Source organism: Hypanus sabinus, chromosome 17, assembly GCF_030144855.1.
Source record: "Hypanus sabinus isolate sHypSab1 chromosome 17, sHypSab1.hap1, whole genome shotgun sequence".
Taxonomy (NCBI): Eukaryota; Metazoa; Chordata; class Chondrichthyes; order Myliobatiformes; family Dasyatidae; genus Hypanus; species Hypanus sabinus.
This window is the reverse complement of record NC_082722.1, coordinates 6,354,270-6,377,605: the sequence shown is the minus strand read 5'-3', so window position 1 is coordinate 6,377,605 and position 23,336 is coordinate 6,354,270. Positions and strand designations below refer to the sequence as shown.

At 42.2% G+C, this 23,336-nt stretch overlaps 1 protein-coding gene across 2 annotated transcripts in view; it reads right to left on the bottom strand.

Moving 5' to 3' along the window:
• Window positions 1-23,336, bottom strand: part of LOC132406671 (L-fucose kinase) — a 359,123-nt gene that overhangs the window by 332,012 nt on the left and 3,775 nt on the right. For both annotated transcript variants that reach the window (XR_009516220.1, XM_059992500.1), the window contains exon 2: window positions 9,865-10,062. Coding sequence is in view for 1 of the 2 variants with exons in the window: in XM_059992500.1 (XP_059848483.1) it covers window positions 9,865-9,994 (130 nt within the window). In the remaining variant the exon portion in view is untranslated. The remainder of the gene's footprint in view (window positions 1-9,864; window positions 10,063-23,336) is intronic.

The following is a 23,336-nucleotide window of genomic DNA, read 5'->3' as shown; positions in this document are numbered from 1 at the left end:
CATATAAATCCGATTTGTGATGGATGTCACTCTGAGGGAGCCTCTCTGACTCATATGTTTTGGTGTTGCCCTTTTTTGGAAAAATCTTGGAAAGATATTTTTGATACATTCTCTAGAGTTTTACATATTGATTTACAACCTCACCCTGTTACTGCAATTTTTAGCTTACCAATGATTGATCTGCCCTCTTCAGCTTGGCAGATGATTGCATTTGCTATTTTAATGGCTAGAAGATCTATTTTATTAAATTGGAAAGAGATAAATCCTCCAACTACATCTCAATGGCTTCCTCAAACCATATCCTGTTTAAACCTAGAAAAAATTAGAAGTGGTACCTTTGATTCCTCGGTTAAATTTAAAGAAACTTGGAGGCCTTTTATTCAATACTTCCACAGAATGTAATTTGACCTTTTCCGATTCCTTTATATTATACATTAATTTGAGTAGAGGAGCGGAGTTGACGACACTAATGATTTTTTTTGATAAAATAGCCCAGCTTGCTTTTTTTTAGTTTAGGTTTAGTTGTGTTTAGTTTAGTATATTTTGTTTTTGTTTTTTTCAATTTGGGATTTTTTTTTCATCTTTTTATTTTCTTTCTGGTATCCTGTTTATATTTAGGGTTTGGGAGGTCTGTTACCTATAGTTTTTATTCATATGTTAACTGTCAGCGTTGTAATCTCACTCCCTTTGTACTATTATGACCGTTATGTATCTGTTTTTGAAAAATGTAATAAAAAGATTGAAAAATAAAGGAAGTCCAGCATCCAGCTACAGAAGGCAGGGTGAAGGCTGAGGTCTTTGAGCTTCTTGTCAAGCCTGGAGGGAATTATGGTGTTGAATGCCGAACTGTAGTCCAAGAACAGCATCCTTCTTCTCCAGATATGTAAGGACTCTTTTTCTGGAAATGATCATCACAAACAATAGCCTGTAATTTCCCTTTGGACTTGGAGGTAATTCAATACAGCAGAATGGGTTTTAAGAGCAAGGCGATTTAAGCTCCAGGATGAATTGGAAAGGTTGGGTAAAGGCCGAATCAAGTTGATGGGATCCAGGCCCAAGAACACACCAAAGAGACTGAACCCAATGTTTGGACTATGATTTAAGTTCCATGATGAATCAGAAAAGTTGGGTACTGGCAGATCGAGGTGGTGGGGTCCAGACACCAGAGCGTAACAAAGCAACTAAACCTGATACTTGGATGACAATTTAGGCGCCAAGCCAGACCGAAAAGGGTATTGGGACTCAAGGTGAGAGATAGGCCCATTCAGCTCACTGCTCTCCTCTGTGGACTGAAGCTCTCTTTGTGAAGCTCAATTAAAAATGCTATTTGCTTACATTTGTTTTTTTTTCCTCTGCACATTGGGTGTTTGATGGGTTCTACTTTTTTTAAATGGGTTCCTTTAGGTTTCTTTGTTTTGTAGCTGCCTGTTAGAAGGTGACTCTCAAGGTTGAATAATGTATACATCTTGTTGTTGCTGTTGTAGAGTGCCATCGACCCTGTAGATAGTGTGGAGCTTTTCATGGCAAGATACGGAAGCAGATTGCTAGGTCTTTTGTCTGCACAGATATTGCTGCTGCCCAGGTTGGGACCTGGCCAGATTTGAGCTCAGGACCATCACCTCAAAGTCCAGTGCTGTTGCCACTACACCAGCAGCTGGACCAACGTGTACGTTCTTTGATATTAAATGCACTTTGAATTTTGAACATTAACATGCTCAACTTAGTAATTAAGTAGCAATAAAAGCTCTGGAACGATAGCCAGGCATTGCACATTTAAAAGGTACAGTTAGTTTTCTATGCAGGAAGTGATATAAGTAATTGGGAGTTGGGTTCCAGGAGAAAATACACCATTCTTAGTTTTAAAGAGCAAGGAGACCATACTATAAATACAGACAGTTCAGATTAGTGCTACAAAATAATTTTAACTATTGAAAGTTAATCTTGCAACTGATTTGAGAAGATGTGTTGTAAAGTTGTCCCTTTATTCATTGACCATCAATGTTAAACAAACATTGAAAATATCCAGATCAGTGTAGATATTGAGCCCACAAGAAATAGCAGTACAGAACGTAGAAAACCTAGAGCACAATGCAGGCCCTTCAGCCCACAAAGATGTACCTTGGAAATTACCTCGGGTTACCCATAGCCCTCTATATTTCTAAGCTCCATGTACCTGTCCAGGAGGATCTTAAAAAACCCAATTGTATCTGCCTGCACCACCGTCGCCAGCAGCCCATTCCCCGCACTCACCACTCTCTGTGTAAAAAAAAACTTACCCCGACATCTCTGTACCTACTTCCAAGCACCTTAAAACTGTGCCCTCTTGTGCTAGCCATTTCAGCCCTGGGGAAAAGCCTCTGACTATCCACACGATCAATGCCTCTTATACACCTCTATCAGGTCACCTCTCATCCTCCATCACTTCAAGGAGAAAAGGTGAAGTTCACTCAACCTATTCTCATAAGACATGCTCCCCAATCCAGGCAACACCCTTGTAAATCTCCTGTGCACCCTTTCTATAGTTTCCACGTCCTTCCTGTAGTGAGGCAACCAGAACTGAGCACAGTACTCCAAGTGGGTACAGACCAGGGTCCTATATAGCTGCAACATTACCTCTCGGCTCCAAAACTCAATCCCACAATTGATGAAGGCCAATGCACCGTATGCTTTCTTAACCACAGAGTCAACCAGCACAGCAACTTAGAGTGTCCTATGGACTTGGGCCCTAAGATCCCTCTGATCCTCCACACTGCCAAGAGCCTTACCATTAATACTATATTCTGTCATCATATTTGATCTACCAAAATGAACCACCTCACAATTATCTGAGTTGAACTCCATCTGTCACTTCTCAGTGCAATTTTGCATCCTATCAACGTCCTGTTGTAACCCGTGACAGCCCTCCACACTATCGACAACACCCCCAACCTTTCTAACCCATCCCTCCACTTCAAGACAAGGGGTCCCAGAACAGAACAGATCCCTGAGGCACACCACTGGTCACCAACCTCCATGCAGAATATGACCCATCTACAACCAGTCTTTGCCAGTTCTGGATCCACAAAGCAATGTCCCCTGTTGAAGATCACTTTGTGTGATCATCCCATGCAGCAACAGAAACAGGAGTCTACAAAGGCTACTGTAGATAGGAACTGCAATGGCCACTACTGACTGCTATATGATGGGCTTCACTATAAACTTCCTCTGTGTGAATGACCAGGAAGTACCCATAGAATTGTTGACCGTGTCCTAAATCATGGTCTGCCCATGCATTAGGCTGGTCAAAAAGTGCAGCCTAATATGACATGTTCATATGTGGCACCAATTATTGGGACATTCAGGAATGAGAATCGGTAAGACACCCATTGCAAATTTACACCTGTATGTTATGTAACTGAGTTTGACATTCATGTATAAAATAGTACAGTTTTCCCTCTACAAATAATGTGTTACGGTAAATGTACTCTATGGAAATATACTTGTGTTTTCACAGAAAAAAAAAAGAAAACCTTCAGCCGAGATGTTCAATGCTGGACCTTCAGCCGAGATGTTCAATGCTGGACCTTCAGCCGAGATGTTCAATGCTGGACCTTCAGCCGAGATGTTCAATGCTGGACCTTCAGCCGAGATGTTCAATGCTGGACCTTCAGCCGAGATGTTCAATGCTGGACCTTCAGCCGAGATGTTCAATGCTGGACCTTCAGCCGAGATGTTCAATGCTGGACCTTCAGCCGAGATGTTCAATGCTGGACCTTCAGCCGAGATGTTCAATGCTGGACCTTCAGCCGAGATGTTCAATGCTGGACGCGGGACAGCAATTATTCAGATGGTGCTAGAGAACAATGGCATACGCTTGTGTGGAATACAAACAGCTGTAATCAAAGACTGTACCATCTTCTCAAGTATTCGTACGGTCAGTATATTGACAGTTAATAGGGTATTGAAACTCCATCACATGGAAATGAAGCAGTGACAGGGTTAAAGAACTAGGGTACAGACAAATTGTCAACACGATACACGTAGGTTTTACAAATACCGTATTCCTTTTCATACACTTTTTCATGTTTCAATTTGCCTCTATTGTGATTAGAGGGTAATGAAGCTTCAATATGTCTAAGACACGAAGACGAGGGAGGGATGTAGGGCAAAAGCTAACAGTCATGGTACCATGCAAGAGAGGTTCAAACATTACCATGTGTGCAGCCATATCAGACACTGGTGTTCTGGTATACTTCACAATGATTGGGCCATATAACATTCTATAGCTTATCATAGTCCTTGATGAGCTTTACAGACAACTCTTAGTGAACAAGGAGAAATAAGATGCCAGGATTAATGGCCTACACTATGTCATCATAATGACAGGGAGGCAGCGACAATCCACATTTCAGGCCAAGACCCATCATCACTGTACTCCAGTGAGTATAGGTCCAGAGTCATCAAACACTTATACGTAACCCTTTCAATCCTGGAATCACTCTCATGAACCTCCTCTGAACCCTGTCTTTTCTTAGATACTTAGCCTAAAACTGCTTACAATACTCCAAGGCAGTCTGGCCAATGCCTCATAAAGCCTCAGCATTAAGTTCTTGCTCTTATATTCTAGTCCTCTCAAAATGAATGTTAAAATTGCATTTGCTTTCCTGACCACCAACTCAACCTGCAAGCTAACCTTTAGGGAATCCTGCACGAGGATGCCCACGTCCCTTAGCATCTCTGATTTCTAAATGTTCTTCCTGTTTGGAGACCAAAGTGCAAGACCATACACTTCCCTAAAATATATTCCATCTGCCACTTCTTTGCCCATTCTCACAATCTGTCTGTTCTTCTGCAGACTCCCTGCTTCCTCGACACCACCTACTTCTCCACCTACCTTTGTATCATCCACAAAGTTGGCCACAAAACCATCAACTCCATCATCCAAATCATTAACACATAACATGGAAAAAAGTGGTCCCAACACAGACCCCTGCGGAACACCAGCAGCCGCCAACCAGAAAAAGCCCTCGTTATTTCAATTCCTTGCTTCCTGCCAGTTAGCCAATCTGCTCCTCATGCTGATATCTTTCCTGTAATCCATGGGTTCGCAACTTGATCAGCAGCTTATATACTGCTGTTGACAAAAGCCTTCTGAAAATCCAAGTAAACAACGTCCACTGACTCTCCTTTGTTTATCCTGCCTGAATTCAAAGAGATTTGCCAGGCAAGATCTCCCTTTAAGGAAACCATGCTGACTTTGGCATATTTTATAAAGTGCCTCCAAGTTCCCTGAAACCTTATCCTTAGCATTGAAGCTTTAAACTAAGTTTTGTTATATTACATGCCTTCCCTTTTCCTTTAATGCTATCTTTGACCCCCCTTGTCATCCAGAGTTGCCTCATCCTCCTTTTAGAATAACTCATCTATCCTGCTGATGAAGTTTTTGAGGATATTGGGGATGCAGGGGTTTGTGCTCTGTCAGCATTAATTGCATCCAACACACACAAAATGCTGGTGGAACGCAGCAGGCCAGGCAGCATCTATAGGGAGAAGCACTGTTGACATTTTGGGCCAAGACCCTTCGGTCAGGACTAACGGAAAGGAAAGATAGTAAGAGATTTGAAAGTAGGAGGGGGAGGGGGAAATGTGAAATGATAGGAGAAGACCGGGGGGGTGGGGTGGTGAAGCTGAGAGCCAGAAAGGTGATTGGCAAAAGGGATACAGAGCTGGAGAAGGGAAAGGATCATGGGACGGGAGGCCGAGGGAGAAAGAAAGGGGGGGAGGAGCACCAGAGGGAGATGGAGAACAGGCAGAGTGATGGGCAGAGAGAGAAAAAAAAAAGGAGGACTGGGTAAAAAACTAAATATGTCAGGGATGGGGTAAGAAGGGGAGGAGGGGCATTAACGGAAGTTAGAGAAGTCAATGTTCATGCCATCAGGTTGGAGGCTACCCAGTCGGTATATAAGGTGTTGTTCCTCCAACCTGAGTGTGGCTTCATCTTGACAGTAGAGGAATGCCATGGATAGACATATCAGAATGGGAATGGGATGTGGAATTAAAATGTGTGGCCACTGAGAGATCCTGCTTTCTCTGGCGGACAGAGCGTAGGTGTTCAGCGGAACGGTCTTCCAGTCTGCGTCGGGTCTCACCAATATATAAAAGGCCACACCGGGAGCACCGGACGCAGTATACCACACCAGCTGACTCACAGGTGAAGTGTCGCCTCACTTGGAAGGACTGTCTGGGGCCCTGAATGGTGGTGAGGGAGGAAGTGTAAGGGCAGGCGTAGCACTTGTTCCGCTTACAAGGATAAGTGCCAGGAGGGAGATCGGTGGGAAGGGAGGGGGGGACGAGTGGACAAGGGAGTCGCGCAGGGAGCGATCCGTCGTTTTTTGCTTTGCATGATTAATTGTACTTCTGCACTGTAAGGTTGTAAAATCACTAAACTACTTCTCTGTTTTGATCAAGGACAGAACTGATTCTGTAAAGTATGTGTGCGTGTCTGATTAAAAACTGATTACTCCTTTCCCTGACTCTCTGTACCTTGTAGTTCCACAGGCTTTGTACCAAGAACCAGAAAACAATTCCATATATGAATAATGATGGTCTCTTTAAACTGTGTAAGTGTTGCAGTATGTAATCTGCTGACAGAGGTCCAATACGAGCGCTCAAGGGGAGAGCAACTCTGTCACTCTGGTGTTTAGCTCTGTGCCTCTCGCTGGCAGAGTTTGAACAAATAAACTGGTGAACAGGATAAATAAAGAACTGTTTGTGGCATGGTTATTGGTCTGGCGAATTTAAGTTTACACTGCACCTTGTGAATTTCCTCCAGAAACTCCAGCCATTGCTGTTCTGCCGTTTTCCTGATAGTGTCCCCTTCTAATCAACTTTGGCCAGCTCCTCCCTCATGACTTTGCAATTCCCTTTACACCACTGTAACACTGATACATCTGACTTTAGCTTCGCCCTCTCAAGCTTCAGGGTGAATTCTATCATATTCCGATCACTGCCTCCTAAGGGTTTCTTTACTTTAAGCTCCCGAATCAAATCTGGTTCATTACACAACATCCAACCCAGAAATGCCTTTCCCCTAGTGAGCTCAACCATAACCTGCCCTAAAAAGCCAGCTTATAGGCATTTTACTAATTCCCTTTCTTGGGATCCAGCAGCAACAAGATTTGCCCAATCTGCATATTGAAATCCCCTATTTCCCCTTTTACCAATTGTAATTTGTATCCATTTCCAGCTACTGTTCGGAGGCCTGCATATAACTTCCATCAGAGTCTTTTCACTCTTGTAGTTTCTTAATTCTACCCACAAGGATTCTACATCTTCTGATCCTATGTCACCTCTTTCTATGGATTTAAATTCACTTTTTGACCCAACCCCCCCCCCCCCCGCCATACTGCCTGTCTTTTTAATACAAATGCTGTAATCTTGATGAAAACATGTGGCCCAACATTAGGGCCAGAATAGATCAAAAGTGGCTGTTAATTGTCCTGTATTTCTGTTAGCAGAGATATATTTATTTTTTTTCCTAAAGGAGTGAGCAATTTTGTATTTGACCTTCATGTGACAACAGATAGTAAACTACTGAGATTATCGTGAAGATTGTGTGTTTTCATGCTTACATCCCATTCTGTTGCTCTTTCAATATATTTTTATTGTATTTACAATAATGGACTAAATGTCCTGATTTCTGGCATTATACACAGTAAGCAACAAGCAGCACACTGTATGACTGCCTACATTGTTAAGTGAGGAGAATGGGCAGTATTTTGCCAGTGATTATCCTGTCACTGCTGTTACAGATTCAGGCAACAATAAATATATGAGTTAGGCAAGGGTTTTTACAACAAATAACATGTTTATTAAACACTGAAAACAAACCCCCCCAAAAGTAAACAAATGACTAACGTAACCGGAAATCAGCTGCTGTGCGGTAGCTTAAACAGTTCTTAAAGCAATGAAGCTTATACAGTTCTTAAAGCGATGTTGCAAAAACAGTTCTTTAGAGTAGAGTAGTATTGCCAAAAGTTCAAAATGCTCACAGTCCATTCAAGGGAGAGACTTTTTAAGACGATTTAAATTCTCTTTCACATCGTGTTGCTTCGGTTTCCAAATCGAACTTTTTCCCACAAAGAATTTACGTAACGAAATGGTTTAAAGGCACTGACCTTTCCTTTACAACACTGTCCTCAATCCTTTCTGCTATTTCGCAGGGATTAACATGAGAACAGTCAATGAATTCCTTCCGAATAAGAATCAAACAAGGTCGAACCTGTTTCACCGTCGAAATCGATTCTCCTCGATCTTCTATCTCCTAAACTCCGATCTTCACTCTCCACTGATACTTAACTAGCAGTATTGTAAAGAAACTGCTGGCAATGACCTTTTAAATTTTAGGCATTAAATAAAACTTCATCTTTCAACTAAACTGCGTCATCACATTAAATCACGCAATGGCATGAAGTCAAAATGGCAAATCCAGCCACGAACTGCCCCTCCTCACAGGGAGGGGTCCTCCTTTTATACCCTGTAAAAAAAACCTGTCACATGACCTCTACTGGCAGGAAAATGACGTCACTCCACCATCACAAGACCATTAACTCACAAGTCCAGTATAGCTTCAACCCCAGTCACGTGACAAGTACACCACTGTCACGTGTCACGGGTACGTAACACTGCTTATACGTGTTCATGATGTAATGCTGTGTGCTACTGCTTTAATTGGCTTATTCACTTTTGCTGCAAGTATTTATTGCTTTAATGGGCTGAGTGTGTTTTGCAGAATGTGTTAGCGTTTTGCTGCTGTGTTGACTGAGAATGTCGATGCTGTTTTGACTTGCATGGTTAAGAGATTGAGGACAACTGTGAGACATGAGGTCAGGAGGTCACCTCGGCATTTTTGACAGTTACTATTAGAACACCTAAAATGAACCAAGTGTGGCAGAATTGTGTGTATTGAGTGCAGTGTGAAAAGGCAGTTACAGTTAGTGCAATAGCATAAGCAGCACCATTGCACTGCAGCAAGGAAAGTGTGCAGAAAGCAGATATTTCGGCCTCACAAGGGGCAAGTGTGACTGCATAGACCCCAGAGTCTATGAACAATGTTCTGAAACTCCCATTATGTATTTAAACATGCTGAACATTGACACGATCAGTCTAAACGGATACTCTGAAACAATAACCAGGTACTGCACGTTGAAAGGCAAGGTTAGTTTCCGATGCAAGCAGTGATGCAATGGGATTTTGGAAATGGATCCCAGCAGAGAATACTGCATTCTCAGTTCTAAAGGACGAGTGGCTTTAATGGGACAATACTACAAATACAAAATGTTAAGATAACTGCTACCACATAATTGTAACTAATGGAAGTGAATCTTGCAACTGATTTTTCAAGATGCTTTGATGGTCAACGAATAAGGGACTATTTTACCATGTTAATCAAACACTGAAAATACCCAAATCAGTGACGCTTCCTCACCCATAACTTACTACTCTAAGCACCCATCTTTCAAGGGGCCTATTCCACATCAAATAAAATTAGAATACCTCACATATTCACAAGTTCCGCTATTTAAAATTATTTGCAAAACTATCCCATCCCTCATCAACCTCTTGTAGTTGCTAACACCTTAATTACAGCAACAGTGCATTTCCAAGGCATTTTGTCAAACATCTTCTGAGATCCAAGAGCAAAAATTTAATTCAGTTTTCCAGTAATTGCCTAATTTCTACGCAACTACAGAAAAACAGAATCCAACTCACAGCGGACAATTTGCTGTCATAGTGACTGCAAGAACGTTTTCTCTGCTACAAAATGAATAGTTCCCAGTTAACAGCTTGCAATCAATGTTTAGACACGGGTTCTGCAGAACATACCTCGCTGGAAGGCATGTAGACTGTCTTTGTACTGGCATGTGAGGATGATGATAGTCCAGTCCACTTTTCTGGCTTGGGCACCGAAGTTTGGCTCTTCTGATACCAATGGCGCTCTGCCTACATTCGCCATTCTTACCAGTTTCTTCACCTCATGCCATCCAATTGCTTTTCAGATACATCACATGAGCAGGACACTTCCTGGAAATAATGCAAAATAATTATTCCATGCCAAATAGTGGCAACTGCACAGATAAATACAAAATGGGACACTTAAAATCAAGGTGAAGGCAATGGATAACAAGAAAAGAACAAGCCCATGTAATTCATTTGGGTTCACACAGTAAAACTCAGTATATGTGGCTTTCCCAGGACTTTGATGGTGCTGAACTGATAGATTTTCCATTCTATTAAGTATTATTCCTATTTATACTCCAAAACAGTTAATTAACTTTTTTTGGGCATTCCGAACAGTAGTACAATAAACGTATCAATGCAAGCTCAAGGCTCTGGTGTGACACAGGAGAGTGTGGGAACTGGGACCCCCAGTGTATTAGGACAAGGGAAGGGTGTATTGCCTTAGAGTCATACAAGAAGCACGGGCACTGGGCCTCCAGTGCATCAGAGCCAACATGAGAATTAGCACCTGGATGTCTGATCATTTCAATAGCAGATTATTCAAGTTTTACTATACTCTGTTGCTGTTTAATTGTACAGTAATAAATAAATGGATGCATAGATAGATAGATATATAATCTGGTTTAAGGTGGCATTATTGAAAGGGAGCTTCAGCTTACTGCTAGTTCAAAAGGCAAGAAATTCAACTAAAAACATTATTAATAACACTAATACTGAAGTAAAATTGTGGTAATCTATCACAATAATGAAGAGGCGAACGAAGGCGAAGCAAATTCAAGAGCTGAGCCATGCTGGTGTACTGTAAAATCAATGCAGATGGAGTTGGAGTGAGTGATTCTTAGAGGAGAAATCGAGGCAGGGAGTTTCAATGCCCATCCAACCAACCCGATGTGAGGTTGGGTCACTCTAGTTTGGTGAGGTTGAGAACAGCTTTGGGCTGGGTTCTGAAGCAGAGTGAATTGCTAGGCGGTAAGGTCTCGGCCTGGAGCCCTTCGCAGAAGAAGGGCCTGGGTCCTAATGCGAGGCATGATCTGCTGTTTAGACAATTTATACATTGGCCAGATAGATGGGAAAAGCATAGTGTTGGGATCAAAGGAGTGATTTGGGCCTATTTCACTCGCTTTTTGGCGATGTTCATTCCTCTCTCTGTGACAGAGGCTGTCAGACTGCCCCAGCTGCTGTGCTTTGTGTCTATGAGCTTCACGGTGATTTGCCCCATTAATACGATGAACTCAGGCTTTGGGCCTACTCAGGCTGCTCCTGTGATTCAAATCTTCAGGCACAATTTGGCTCGGAATGCTGTTGCTCACTCGTATTGTTCATACGATTTGTGTATTTTACTCTCTGCACTTTGGGTGTTGGTCTTTTTATTACATTGGCTTCTTTCGGGTTGTTCACTTTGTGGCTGTCCGTAAGTAGACAAATCTCAAGGTTGCATAATTTATATATTCTTTGATAATAAATGTTCTTTGAATCTTTGAATAACATGTACAAAGGACATTTATGATACGAACTGCCATACAGACCATTAATTCTTTCTGCCACTCCAGCACACCAACTGGAGCAGCAATACAAGTAAAGTTTTCAGAGGTAGCTTCATTACGAGTGTAAAAATAAAAATAGAAAAGATCAACAGGAAGAGCTCACTGGACAGAGAGAATGTAACCTCCAAGTGAAGTGAGGTTAGAGCCCAGGGATGAAGATTGGAGCAGGCAATGAAGCTGAGAGATGTGCAGGCTGCAAAATAATAATTCTGAAAGTCATTATCAAATGCTTCATACTTTTCTACCAAAGGAAAAAGACCTCTGATAAATCCAGAAGTATGCTCAGGTATGAAATTAAACCAGACTTCAATGTGAACTCAACACAACCCAGCCAGGTAGACAGGCTCTGCAGTGAAGTCATACATGGTAGTTCCTGCCCTTTCCCGGCTTGCTGTGAGCAATCGCATCTACTACTAGTGTGACATGTAGAGTTGGGGCCGCCAGGCTCCAGAAAACCTGGTTTAATCCAGACCACTGATGTGTGAAGTTCTTCCCATCTCCTCCCATGTGCAGATTGCTCCCGCAATAGTTTTATGGGAGAAGAATCAGGAAGGATAGTGATAGAGAATAGGATATAGAGAAAATAATTGAAGAAATGTCATTATGAAATTCTTTTGAGAGTCAGCATAGACGATGGGCCAAATTATTTCCTTCAATGTTGTACGGAAATATGAATCCCAAACCACAGTACTGACCCAAATTCATTTATAGAAAAAACTATACTGGCAAGCTTATGGCTTCGGTAGTACCCACAAGCAGATTTTCCAGACTAGTGGGTACCACTCTCATTAATACTCCAATTCTCTTAATACACTTCTTATAAGATTTTACACAGCAGTATAATAAATTTTCCTGTGAACCAGGCAAGTCTAAAGGGAATTTGGGAAATGGGGCCCAAACAAAGTTAGAGGTAGAAATAGAAATCAGGGTTCCAGTAAGTTTAAAAAGACAGTGGGAAACAAAACCAGGAGGGCCAGATGCTAAAGCATCAGGATTTCTGAAAAATCAAAAAGCAGATCATAATATATTTCCAAAGATCTACTGAAATCCAAGTCAATCTCAACATCAGAATTAATACTTTCTTTTTAATACTTTATCCAGTCTGGCCCTACCAGACTTGGGTTTGGTGGGCTATAACTCAAACATTCTGCATATACGGAAAGTAAAGTGAGTTTAGCTACTGACATTTTAAAAATAGAGCCATACTAATAAAAAAAAGAGGAAATCACAAGACCATAAGACATAAGAGCAGAACCAAGCCATTCAGCATATTGAGTATTCTCTGTCATTCCATCATGACTGACTGATAATATATCATGTCTTGTTTATTTTTCTTCTCAACCCCATTCTTCTCCCAATAACTTTTTGATGTCTTTATTAATCAAGAACCTATCAATGTCCACTTTAAATTTACCTAATGAATTGGCCTCCACAGCCGCCTGTGACAATGAATTCCACAGAAGTGTTGTCAGAGCTGTATTATTCCTCCACATAGCGTGCAAGTGTAGCCCTAACAAAGATGCCCTTTATTCAAATGAATGCAACAGCATAAACCTGCTTATTTACTCCCTAGTGTTTGCATACCAAAGCAGCAGGTCCAGCAGATGGGTCTTGGCCCGAAACGTTGACTGCTCGTTTCCATGGATGCTGCCCGACCTGCTGAGTTCCTCCAGCTTGTTGTATGTGTTGATTTGACCCCAGCATCTGCAGTGTACTTTGTATTTGCTATCTCATTGGCTCTTCAGACAACCCTGGAACATCTGGCATACATCAGCATGCTCTCTATCGATTGCAGCTCAGCATTTAATTAGCTCCTCAAAACTGATCAGAAAACTTTAAGATTTGGGCCTTAATGCTCCTTTGTGCAACTCACTTGCAGACTGCAGTCAGTTTGGATTGGCAAAAATATCTCCACCACAATCTCCAAAAGTACAGGAGAACTACAAGGATGTGTGCTTAGCACCCTGCTCTACTCGTTTTATACCTACACTGTGGGTTTAAGCACAGTTCCAATGCCATATTCATATTTGCTGATGATGCCATTGTTGTGGGCCATAGCAAAGGTAGTGATGAATCAGCATACAGGAGGGAGAATGAAAATTTGGCTGAGTGGTTTCATTACAACCACCTCTCACTCAGTGTTAGCAAGACCAAGGAACTGACTGTAGACTTCAGGTCCGTGAGCGAGTATTCATCGATGATCAGAGGTGGAGAGGGTCAGTAACTTTAAATTCCTGAGCGTCACTATCTCAGAGGACCCGTCCTTGATCGGAAAGAAAGCACAACAGCACCTCTACTTCCTTGTGGAGATCTGGCATGTTATGCAAAACCTTGACAAATTTCTTATAGGCGTATGGTGGAAAGTAAGTTGACTGGCTACATTATAGCCTGGTATGGGAACACCAATGCCTTTGAGCAGAAAATCCAATAAAAGGTAGTGGATTTGGCCCAGTACCGCTCAGATAAAACCCTCCCAACCAAATGAGCACATCTGCATGAAATGTTGTTGCAGGAAAGCAGCACTGATCATCAAAGGTCCTCACCACCCAAGCCATGCTCTTTTCTCGTTGCTGCCATCAGGAAGGAGGCGAAAGTGCCTCAGGACTCTCACCACCAGGTTCAAGAACAGTTACTACCCGTCAACCATCAGGCTCCTGAACAAAGGAGGATAGCTACACTCATTCTATTTCTGGTGTTCCCTCAACCAATGACCTCACTTTAAGGACTCTTTATCTTGTTGTTTTATGCTCTTGTTATTTATTGCTATTTATTTAAATTTGCATTTGCATAGTTTGTTGTCTTCTAGGCTCTTGTTCTTTCATTGATCCTGCCTACATTTACTGATCTATAGATTTGCCAAGTATGTCCGCAGGAAAAAGAATCTCAGTGTTGAATGAGGTGATATGCATATACTCTGACAATAAATTTTATTTTGAACTTTAGTGTTGTGCTAATTTAGGCTGAAGATATTGCAGTGAGTGTATTCAGAAGCAGGTCTTTATTTTATAATGTTATCATTGCGAATCACTGATAAATAAAGTTCATGATTCTGAAATCTCATTCCCTTAGAAATTGAAATAATTATATAAAAAACAATTTGGTCCATTTGTCTCTGCTGGAAAAATACACCTGCACATATTGATATCACCTATTTTTCAAAATCTAATTCAGTTTCTGTATATCTCATTTAAAGCTCTGCCTTATATTTGCTGGTTTGGGCTTTACTCGTAGATGCACATTTCTAATCACCAAGTCTTTCATGGAAGGCAATGAAAGAGACAAAGACCAAGCAGCAGTACTTCTTTGCAAAAAGGGGAATATCCAGAGATACCGAACGACCTAACAGACATTTCTAGCACATTTTGATTTTATTTCAAAATGCTAGTCTCAATAATATTTGTTATTTTTCAATTTAACAAAAAAAATGCAAATAGAGGATATACTGAATGAGGATATATTTTCTTTCCCCACAAGTTAACAGAAATACCACATTCAAAGTGAATTACCACAGGCATATATACACAGAATATAAACGGCATGAAAATTGGTTTTTTGCAACTGTACTCTTTTCCATGGACACTGCCCGGCCTGCTGAGTTCCTCCAGCATTTTGTGTGCATTGCTTGGATTTCCAGCATTTGTAGATTTTCTCTTGTTTGTGAAGTGGCTGGTGTGTTCATTATTTTTATGGTATTACATAAAGGTAAATTATAGTGATTAAACTAACAAATTAGAACATAACGATTACTCTTTACTGTGGAATAAGTAGCTTAGCAATTCGAACCATGCCTTGCACCATCTAAATGTTAATACTGTTCACAGTCAGTGAGATTGATGAAGTATGTGCATAAACAGGCACAGATAGTTAATTCAAATCATGAGAGAATTCTCTTGTTATGCACTCAAACACAGCAGTGTAGAAGTAAATATCGGCAGCATGAATTAATTCCCATAAAAGGAAGAAGCTCAAGTTTCACAAGAAGGGCGGATGAAAATGAAGCCAAAAGTCACTCTTTGTGCCAAATTCACAACATAAAATTAGATCCTGTAGTTGTAAAGATGCCCAAATGTCCCATAATAATAGCTATTGTTACCCTCAGTCCGGCAGGAATAAAACAAAATGAGCGATGCCTACGTAGGACTTCTCCTAATGTCGGATGCACACTGCCTGGTTCAAATGGCAAGGAGCTACAAGACAGCTGGAGACCAAGCTCAGAGATTTCACTCACGCACAAATATGCCCTTCCCACACATTCTTCCAGAGCAGCATCACCTACTTCCCCTTTCTTAACCCTTTCCTCTCACTAAGCCAATTGCATAAATCAATCAGTGCTAATAACAGCCCCCTTCAGCTTTATGAAGGTACATACAGATCATCAGTCGGGAAGAGAAAAACCTGGACGAAATGCAAGCATATTGTCCGACATCAGACCGATCAGCGGTATTATGATTGCGCATCACTCAGGTGGAGGAACAATACCTTATGTTCCGTCTGGGTGGCCTCCAAGCCGATGAACATGGATTTCTCTAACTTCTGGTAATGGCCTCCCAATCCCCTCAACATTCCCCACTCCCTTTTCCCTCTCTCACATCTCCTTACCTGCCCATCACCTCCCTTTGGTGCTCCTCCCCCATTTTCTTTCTTCCACAGCCTTCTGTCCTCTCCTATTAGATTCCCCCTTCTCCTTCACCAATCTCTTTCACCAATCACCTTCCCGGCTCTTTACTTCACTCCTCCCCTCTCAGTTTCACCAATCACCTTGTGTTTCTCCCTCCCCTCCCTCCACCTTTAACTCTACTCATCTTTTTTTCTCCAGTCCTACCATAGGGTTTTGGCCCGAAATGTCAACTGTACTCTTTTCCATAGCTGCTGCCTGTCCTGCTGAGTTCCTCCAGCATTTTGTGTGTGTTGCTTTGGATTTCCAGCATCTGCAGATTTTCTGGTTTGGGATTCAAATTGTGGCTGGTGTCGTTCACACAGAACACGGGTTCAGTGCGTGAGTAAAGCGATACAGCCGGCTACTCCAGGAATGAACTCCAGATTAACTGTAATAGGCTCTTTTATTTTTCTTTCCCTTTTCTGTTAACTGCTTGTTGAAGTTGAAATATTGGAAAATATATATATTGTAATTTTATGCTGGTGCACGAACTGTTATTTTTCTGGCAAATGATAACTTTGCATGGGACGGTACTCACACAGCATTCACTGTTACTGCCTGGAACATCCCAACATTCCTGTTCAGTCGAACCCAAATCATACCAACCCTAGACGTGCACTGATCATGGAAGGTGGACTTCTCGCTGCTGAGTCACGTGGCTGTTAGCAGAGTTAAGTTTATAATAGAGGCCCGGTGAGGGGTTTGCTTCAATATCGGTAACTAATGAGCCAATTCTGCATACAACAGTGTGGGTCATGGTGTGCTCCTTGTGCAGAAGTGAAAAAGAGAGTATGCTTGAGTCACAAAAGGATGTGTGTTCTGAGCCCAGTTATTTTGGTTATTTTATTTTATTTTCAGCACCCCTTCATTTGTATTTTAAATGTCTTCTTCATTAAGCAAAATGGAAACAAGTAAATATCATAACAGAACTCAACCTTTATGCATGCATTACTGCTTTAGTTACTTTCCTCACATTTCATTCTCTACTGCTCTGGCTCGTTTTCCTCAGTCATAATTGTGTCATTCAGCTTGCTACATGTCAACAGTTGATTGACAATAAACTGGAACTTGATTATTCTGTCCAATAAACTCTTCTCCAGCCTTCAGCATATCTGCTGGATGAGGAAGACTAAGGGGATATAAATGCCACCAGATTAGACATGCCCCAGCATCAAGATAGCAGAGTTTCTCACTGAAACATTGGTTATAATCGATATCTGTACACGGCTGGAAGCCCGAGAAGATACACTGGGAGAGCACTAGACCCTTCGTGATTATTTTGTGTGTAACCCCCTCACCAGACTCATGGAAATTTGGTGCATTAGCCAGCTTTAATAATAGCCACGGGACTGAGCAGTGAGAAGGCCAACTTTCATTAACAATAGACATCTATGGTCGGCATGATTTGGGATTTAACCAAACAGGAACATAGTGATGTTCCAATTAAACAAACTTCGATCTGAGCAAATAGTGCATAAATACTCCCCATACACAACTGTCGGTCAGCAAGAAATAACAAATCATACGCCGCATAAAATTATGAAGAAAGTATATTTACAAAGTTCAGCTTTATGGAACAGTTAGTAGGAAAAAGAAAAGGGAAAAAAAAATAAAAGGGCCCATTTCAGTTAACACAGTCCAAACGTTCACAGTTGGAGCTCATCCTGGAGTTGTCTTCTCACTCCTGGGCTGGACTCATGGTCTGCTCAAAAACACATTCCAAAAGTCGCTCAAAGTCCATCTTGAACAAACAGGCTCTTCCATGGGAGTACTGGTCCTTCTCCTTGGAGCCATTCATCTGCGTCAAGCACCTTATGCAACAGGTAGGGCATCTTCAGCCATCATCCCTCCTGTCCTCTCACAGACCCCGCCAAAAACACCCCCTGAGCCTTCAGAAAACTCTTCTCCACAATCCTAATTGGCTGACTCATATTCCTGAGTTGGACATGTTACCTTATCTTAGCCGAAGCCAAGGCAGGCTTTCCAGTATGGCACACTGCCTTTACAGAAAACTACCTCACAGCATAGCAGTAAAAATCTTAACCAAGGCGTTACATGTGTTTCAGAGTATCCCCTTCAGCAGATGTGCTTTTGATCTTCAGACCAGAATATCTTCAATGATTGTTCTCAGAGATATATTTAGTTGAAAAGAACAAAAACAGTTATTTTCACACATCTAAATAGCATTAAGACCCTGATTCTTGTTTCATTCCTTCCAGTTTAAGCTTTTAAGTTGTTTGTGTGGTCAGTATTTCTGACAATGAACTTAGGGTTAGCAATTTCATGTTCACCTGCCTTTTCCAATCACTGGACAATTAATCCATGAAATTCATAGCTGACAGCTCATTGGAAGTCAAAGCTTCAGCTGGATAACAACACAGTGGCATCATAAATAACACTGCAAATACGTGCATAAAAATAACTGATTTTTATCACTGATAACTGAGTGATCAAATGTGCCAAACATAGAATTTGGGGTTTTTCAGAATCAGAATCATATCACCGACATGTGACGTGAAATTTGTTAGCTTCGCAGCAGCTGTTCAATGCAATACATAATCTAACAAAGAGAGACAAAAACAAAATAAAAACAATAAACTAGTAAATCAATTATGTATGTTGAATAGATTTTTTTTTAAGTGCATAAACAGAAATATTGTATATTTTTTAAAAAGTGAGGTAGTATCCAAAGATTCAATGTCCATTTAGGAATCGGATGGCAGAGGGGAAGAAGCTGTTCCTGAATCGCTGAGTATATGGATACACTCTACAACCCACTGCAGCTTCTTTCGGTCCTGTGCAGTAGGCCCCCCACCTCCCCCATACCAGACAGTGATGCAGCCTGTCAGAATGCTCTCCACGGTACAACTATAGAAGTTTTTGAGTGTATTTGTTGACATGCCAAATCTCTTCAAACTAATAAAGTATAGCCGCTGTCTTGCCTTCTTTATAACTACATTGATATGTTGGGACCAGATTAGATCCTCAGAGATCTTGACACCCGGTAATTTGAATCTGCTCACTCTCTCCACTTCTGATCCCTCTATGAGGATTGGGATTGGTATGTGTTCCTTCGTCTTACCCTTCCTAGTCCACAATCAGCTCTTTCGTCTTACTGATGTCTTACCAGGATGTTGTCTGGATTGGAGAAAAAGTCATATGAAGCAAGGTGAGCAGAGCTGGGACTTTTCTCCTTGGAGCGTAGAAGAATGAGAGGGGACTCTCATGGTAATCATTTTCCAATGTTCCTTAGTTTCAGGATCAGTTCCTGAGGATTGGAGAATGGCTAATGTTATCCCACTTTTTAAGAAAGGAGGGAGGGAGAAAACAGAGAACTGTCGATCTGTCAGCCTGACATCAGTGGTGAGGAAGATGCTAGAGTCCATTATTAAGGATGAAATAGTGGCATATCTAGATAGCAGTGATAGGATTGGGCCGAGCCAGCATGGATTTACCAAGGGTAAATCATGCTTGACTAATCTGTTGGAGTTTTTCGAGGATGTAATCAGGAAGTTAGACAGGGGAGATCCAGTGGATGTAGTGTACCTTGATTTTCAGAAGGCATTTGATAAGGTCCCACATAAAAGATTGGTGGGTAAAATCAAAGCTCAGGGCATCGGGGGGAAGACATTGACATGGATAGAAAACTGGTTGGCAGATAGAAAGCAAAGGGAATGGGTGTTTCTCAGAATGGCAGGTGGTGACTAGTGGGGTGCCACAGGGCTCGGTATTGGGACCACAGCTGTTTACAATTTACGTCAACGATTTGGATGAAGGCATAGAAAATAACATCAGCAAATTTGATGATGATACTAAGCTGGGTAGCAGTGTGACATGCGATGAGGATGTTAGGAGAATTCAGGGTGACTTGGATAGGCTGGGTGAGTGGGCAGATACTTGGCAGATGGCATTTAATGTGAATAAGTGTGAGGTTATCCACTTTGGGAGTAAGAACAGGAAGGCAGATTATTATCTGAACGGTGTAGAGTTAGATAAGGGAGAAATACAAAGAGATCTAGGGGTCCTTGTTCATCAGTCACTGAAGGTGAATGAGCAAGTGCAGCAGGCAGTGAAGAAGGCTAATGGAATGTTGGCCTTTATTACAAAGGGAATTAAGTACAAGAGCAACGAAATCCACTTGCATTTATACAGAGCCCTGGTGAGACCACACCTGGAGTATTGTGTACAGTTTTGGTCTCCAGGGTTAAGGAAAGACATCCTGGCTGTAGAGAAAGAGCAGCGTAGATTCACGAGGTTAATTCCTGGGATGTCTGGACTGTCTTACGCAGAGAGGTTAGAGAGACTGGGCTTGTACACACTGGAATTAAGGAGATTGCGAGGGGATCTGATTGAAACATATAAGATTATTAAGGGATTGGACAAGATAGAGGCAGGAAATATGTTCCAGATGCTGGGAGAGTCCAGTACCAGAGGGCATGGTTTGAGAATAAGGGGTTGGTCATTTAGGACAGAGTTAAGGAAAAACTTCTTCTCCCAGAGAGTTGTGGGTATCTGGAATGCACTGCCTCGGAAGGTAGTGGAGGCCAATTCTCTGGATGCTTTCAAGAAGGAGCTAGATAGGTATCTTATGGATAGGGGAATCAAGGGATATGGGGACAAGGCAGGAACCGGGTATTGATAGGAATTGATCAGCCATGATCTCAGAATGGAGGTGCAGGCTCAAAAGGCTGAATGGTCTTTTTTTCTGCACCTATTGTCTATTGACTTGATAGAGGTCTACAAGATTATGAGAGGCATAGATAGGGTGGATAGTCAGTACCTGTTTCCCAGGGCACCAATAGCAAACACCAGAGGGAATATGTACAAAATTAAGGGAGGGAAGTTTAGGGGAGACATCAGGGGTAAGTTATTGTTGTTGTGTGTGTGTGTTTTTTTTTTATAAACACAGAGGGTTGTGAGTGCCTGGAATGACTTGCCAGGGATGGTGATGGAGGCTAAAACATTAGGGGTATTTAAGAGCCTCTTGGACAGGCACATGGATGAAAGAAAAATGGAGGGCAGTGTGGGTTTAGTACTTTTTTTAAGGATTATATGGGTTGGCACGACATGGAGGGCTGAAGGGCCTGTACTGTACTGTAGTGTTCTATGTTGAGTACCAGGTTGTTGCTGCGGCACCATTCCGCTAGTTGGCATATCTCACTCCTGTATGCCCTCTCGTCACCACCTGAGATTCTACCAACAATGGTTGTATCATCAGCAAATTTATAGATGGTATTTGAGCTAAGCCTAGCCACGTAGCTAGGGGTATACGTATATAGAGTAGAGCAGTGGGCTAAGCACACACCCCTGAGGTGCGCCAGTGTTAATCATCAGCAAGGAGATATGTTATCACCAATCCACACAGACTGTGGTCTTCCGGTTAGGAAGTTGAGGATCCAGTTGCAAAGGGAGGTACAGAGGCCCAGGTTCTGCAACTTCTCAATCAGGATTGTGGGAATTATGGTATTAAATGCTGAGCTGTAGTCGATAAACAGCCTCCTGACGTAGGTGTTTGTATTGTCCAGGTGGTCAAAAGCTGTGTGGAGAGCCACTGAGATTGCGTCTGCCGTTGGCCTATTGTGGCGATAGGCAAGTTGAAGTGGGTCTGGGTCCTTGCTGTGGCAGGAGTTCAGTCTAGTCATGACCAACCTCTCAAAGCATTTCATTACTGTGGATGTGAGTGCTACTGGGCAATAGTAATTAAGGCAGCTCACAATATTCTTCTGAGGCCCTGGTATAATTGGTGCCTTTTTGAAGCAAGTGGGAACTTCCGCCCACAGCAGGAAGAGATTGAAAATGTCCTTGAATATTCCCACGAGTTGGTTGGCTCAGGTTTTGAGAACCTTACCTGGTACTCCATCGGGACCTTCCGCCTTGCAGGGATTCACATCTTTAAAGACAGGCTAACATCGGCCTCTGAGACAGAGATCACAGGGTCATCAGGTGCAGCAGGGATCTTCACAGCTGTAGTTGTGTTCTCCCTTTCAACAGCCAGACAGACATACTTTATTGATCCCGAGGGAAATTGGGTTTCGTCACAGCCACACCAACCAAGAATAGTGTAGAAATATAGCAATATAAAACCATAAATAAATAAATAATGTTAATCATGCCAAGTGGAAATAAGTCCAGGACCAGCCTATTGGCTCAGGGTGTCTGACACTCCGAGGGAGGAGTTGTAAAGTTTGATGGCCACAGGCAGGAATGACTTCCTATGACGCTCAGTGTTGCATCTCGGTGGAATGAGTCCCTGGCTGAATGTACTCCTGTGCCTAACCAGTACATTATGGAGTGGATGGGAGTCATTGTCCAAGATGGCATGCAACTTGGACAAAGCAGGCATAGAACGCGTTGAGTTCATCTGGTCGTGAAGCATCACTGCCGTTCCTGCTGTCGGATTTTGCTTTGTAGGAAGTAATGTCTTGCAGACCCTGCCAGAGTCACTGTGCATCCGATGTCACCTCCAACCTCATTCGAAATTGTCTCTTTGCCCTTGAAATAGCCCTCCACAAATCATACTTGGTTTTCTGGTACAGGCCTGGGTCACCAGATTTGAATGCCACAGATCTAGCCCTTAGCAGAAAACATACCACCTGGTTCATCCACAGCTTTTGGTTTGGGAATGGACAGTAAGCCTTTGTAGGCACACACTCATCCACACAGGTTTTAATGAAGTCGGTAACAACTACAGCATACTCATCCAGGCTCGAAGATGAATCCCTGAATGCAGTCTAGTCCACCGATTCAAAGCAGTCCTGTAGGTGCTCCTGTGCTTCCCTTGTCCAGACCTTCTTGGTCCTCACTGCTGGTGCTGCAGTCTTCAGTCTCTGCCTGTACTCGGGGAGTAGAAGTACAGCCAAGTGATCAGACTTCCCGAAGTGAGGGCGTGGAATAGCACGGTAGGCATTCTTGATGGTGGTGTAGCAATGGTCCAGTGTGTTGTTTCCTTTGGTAATGCAACTGATCTTTTGATGGTCGTTGCTTAGTGATTTTTTTCCAGAATGGTCTATTTAAAATCTCCCAAAACAATGGTGAAGGCGTTAGGGTGCGCTGTTTTGTGCATGTTGATCCATTGCTCAGATCATCTAAAGTCTCACTGACGTTGGCCTGAGGTGGAATGTAAACCGCTACCAAAA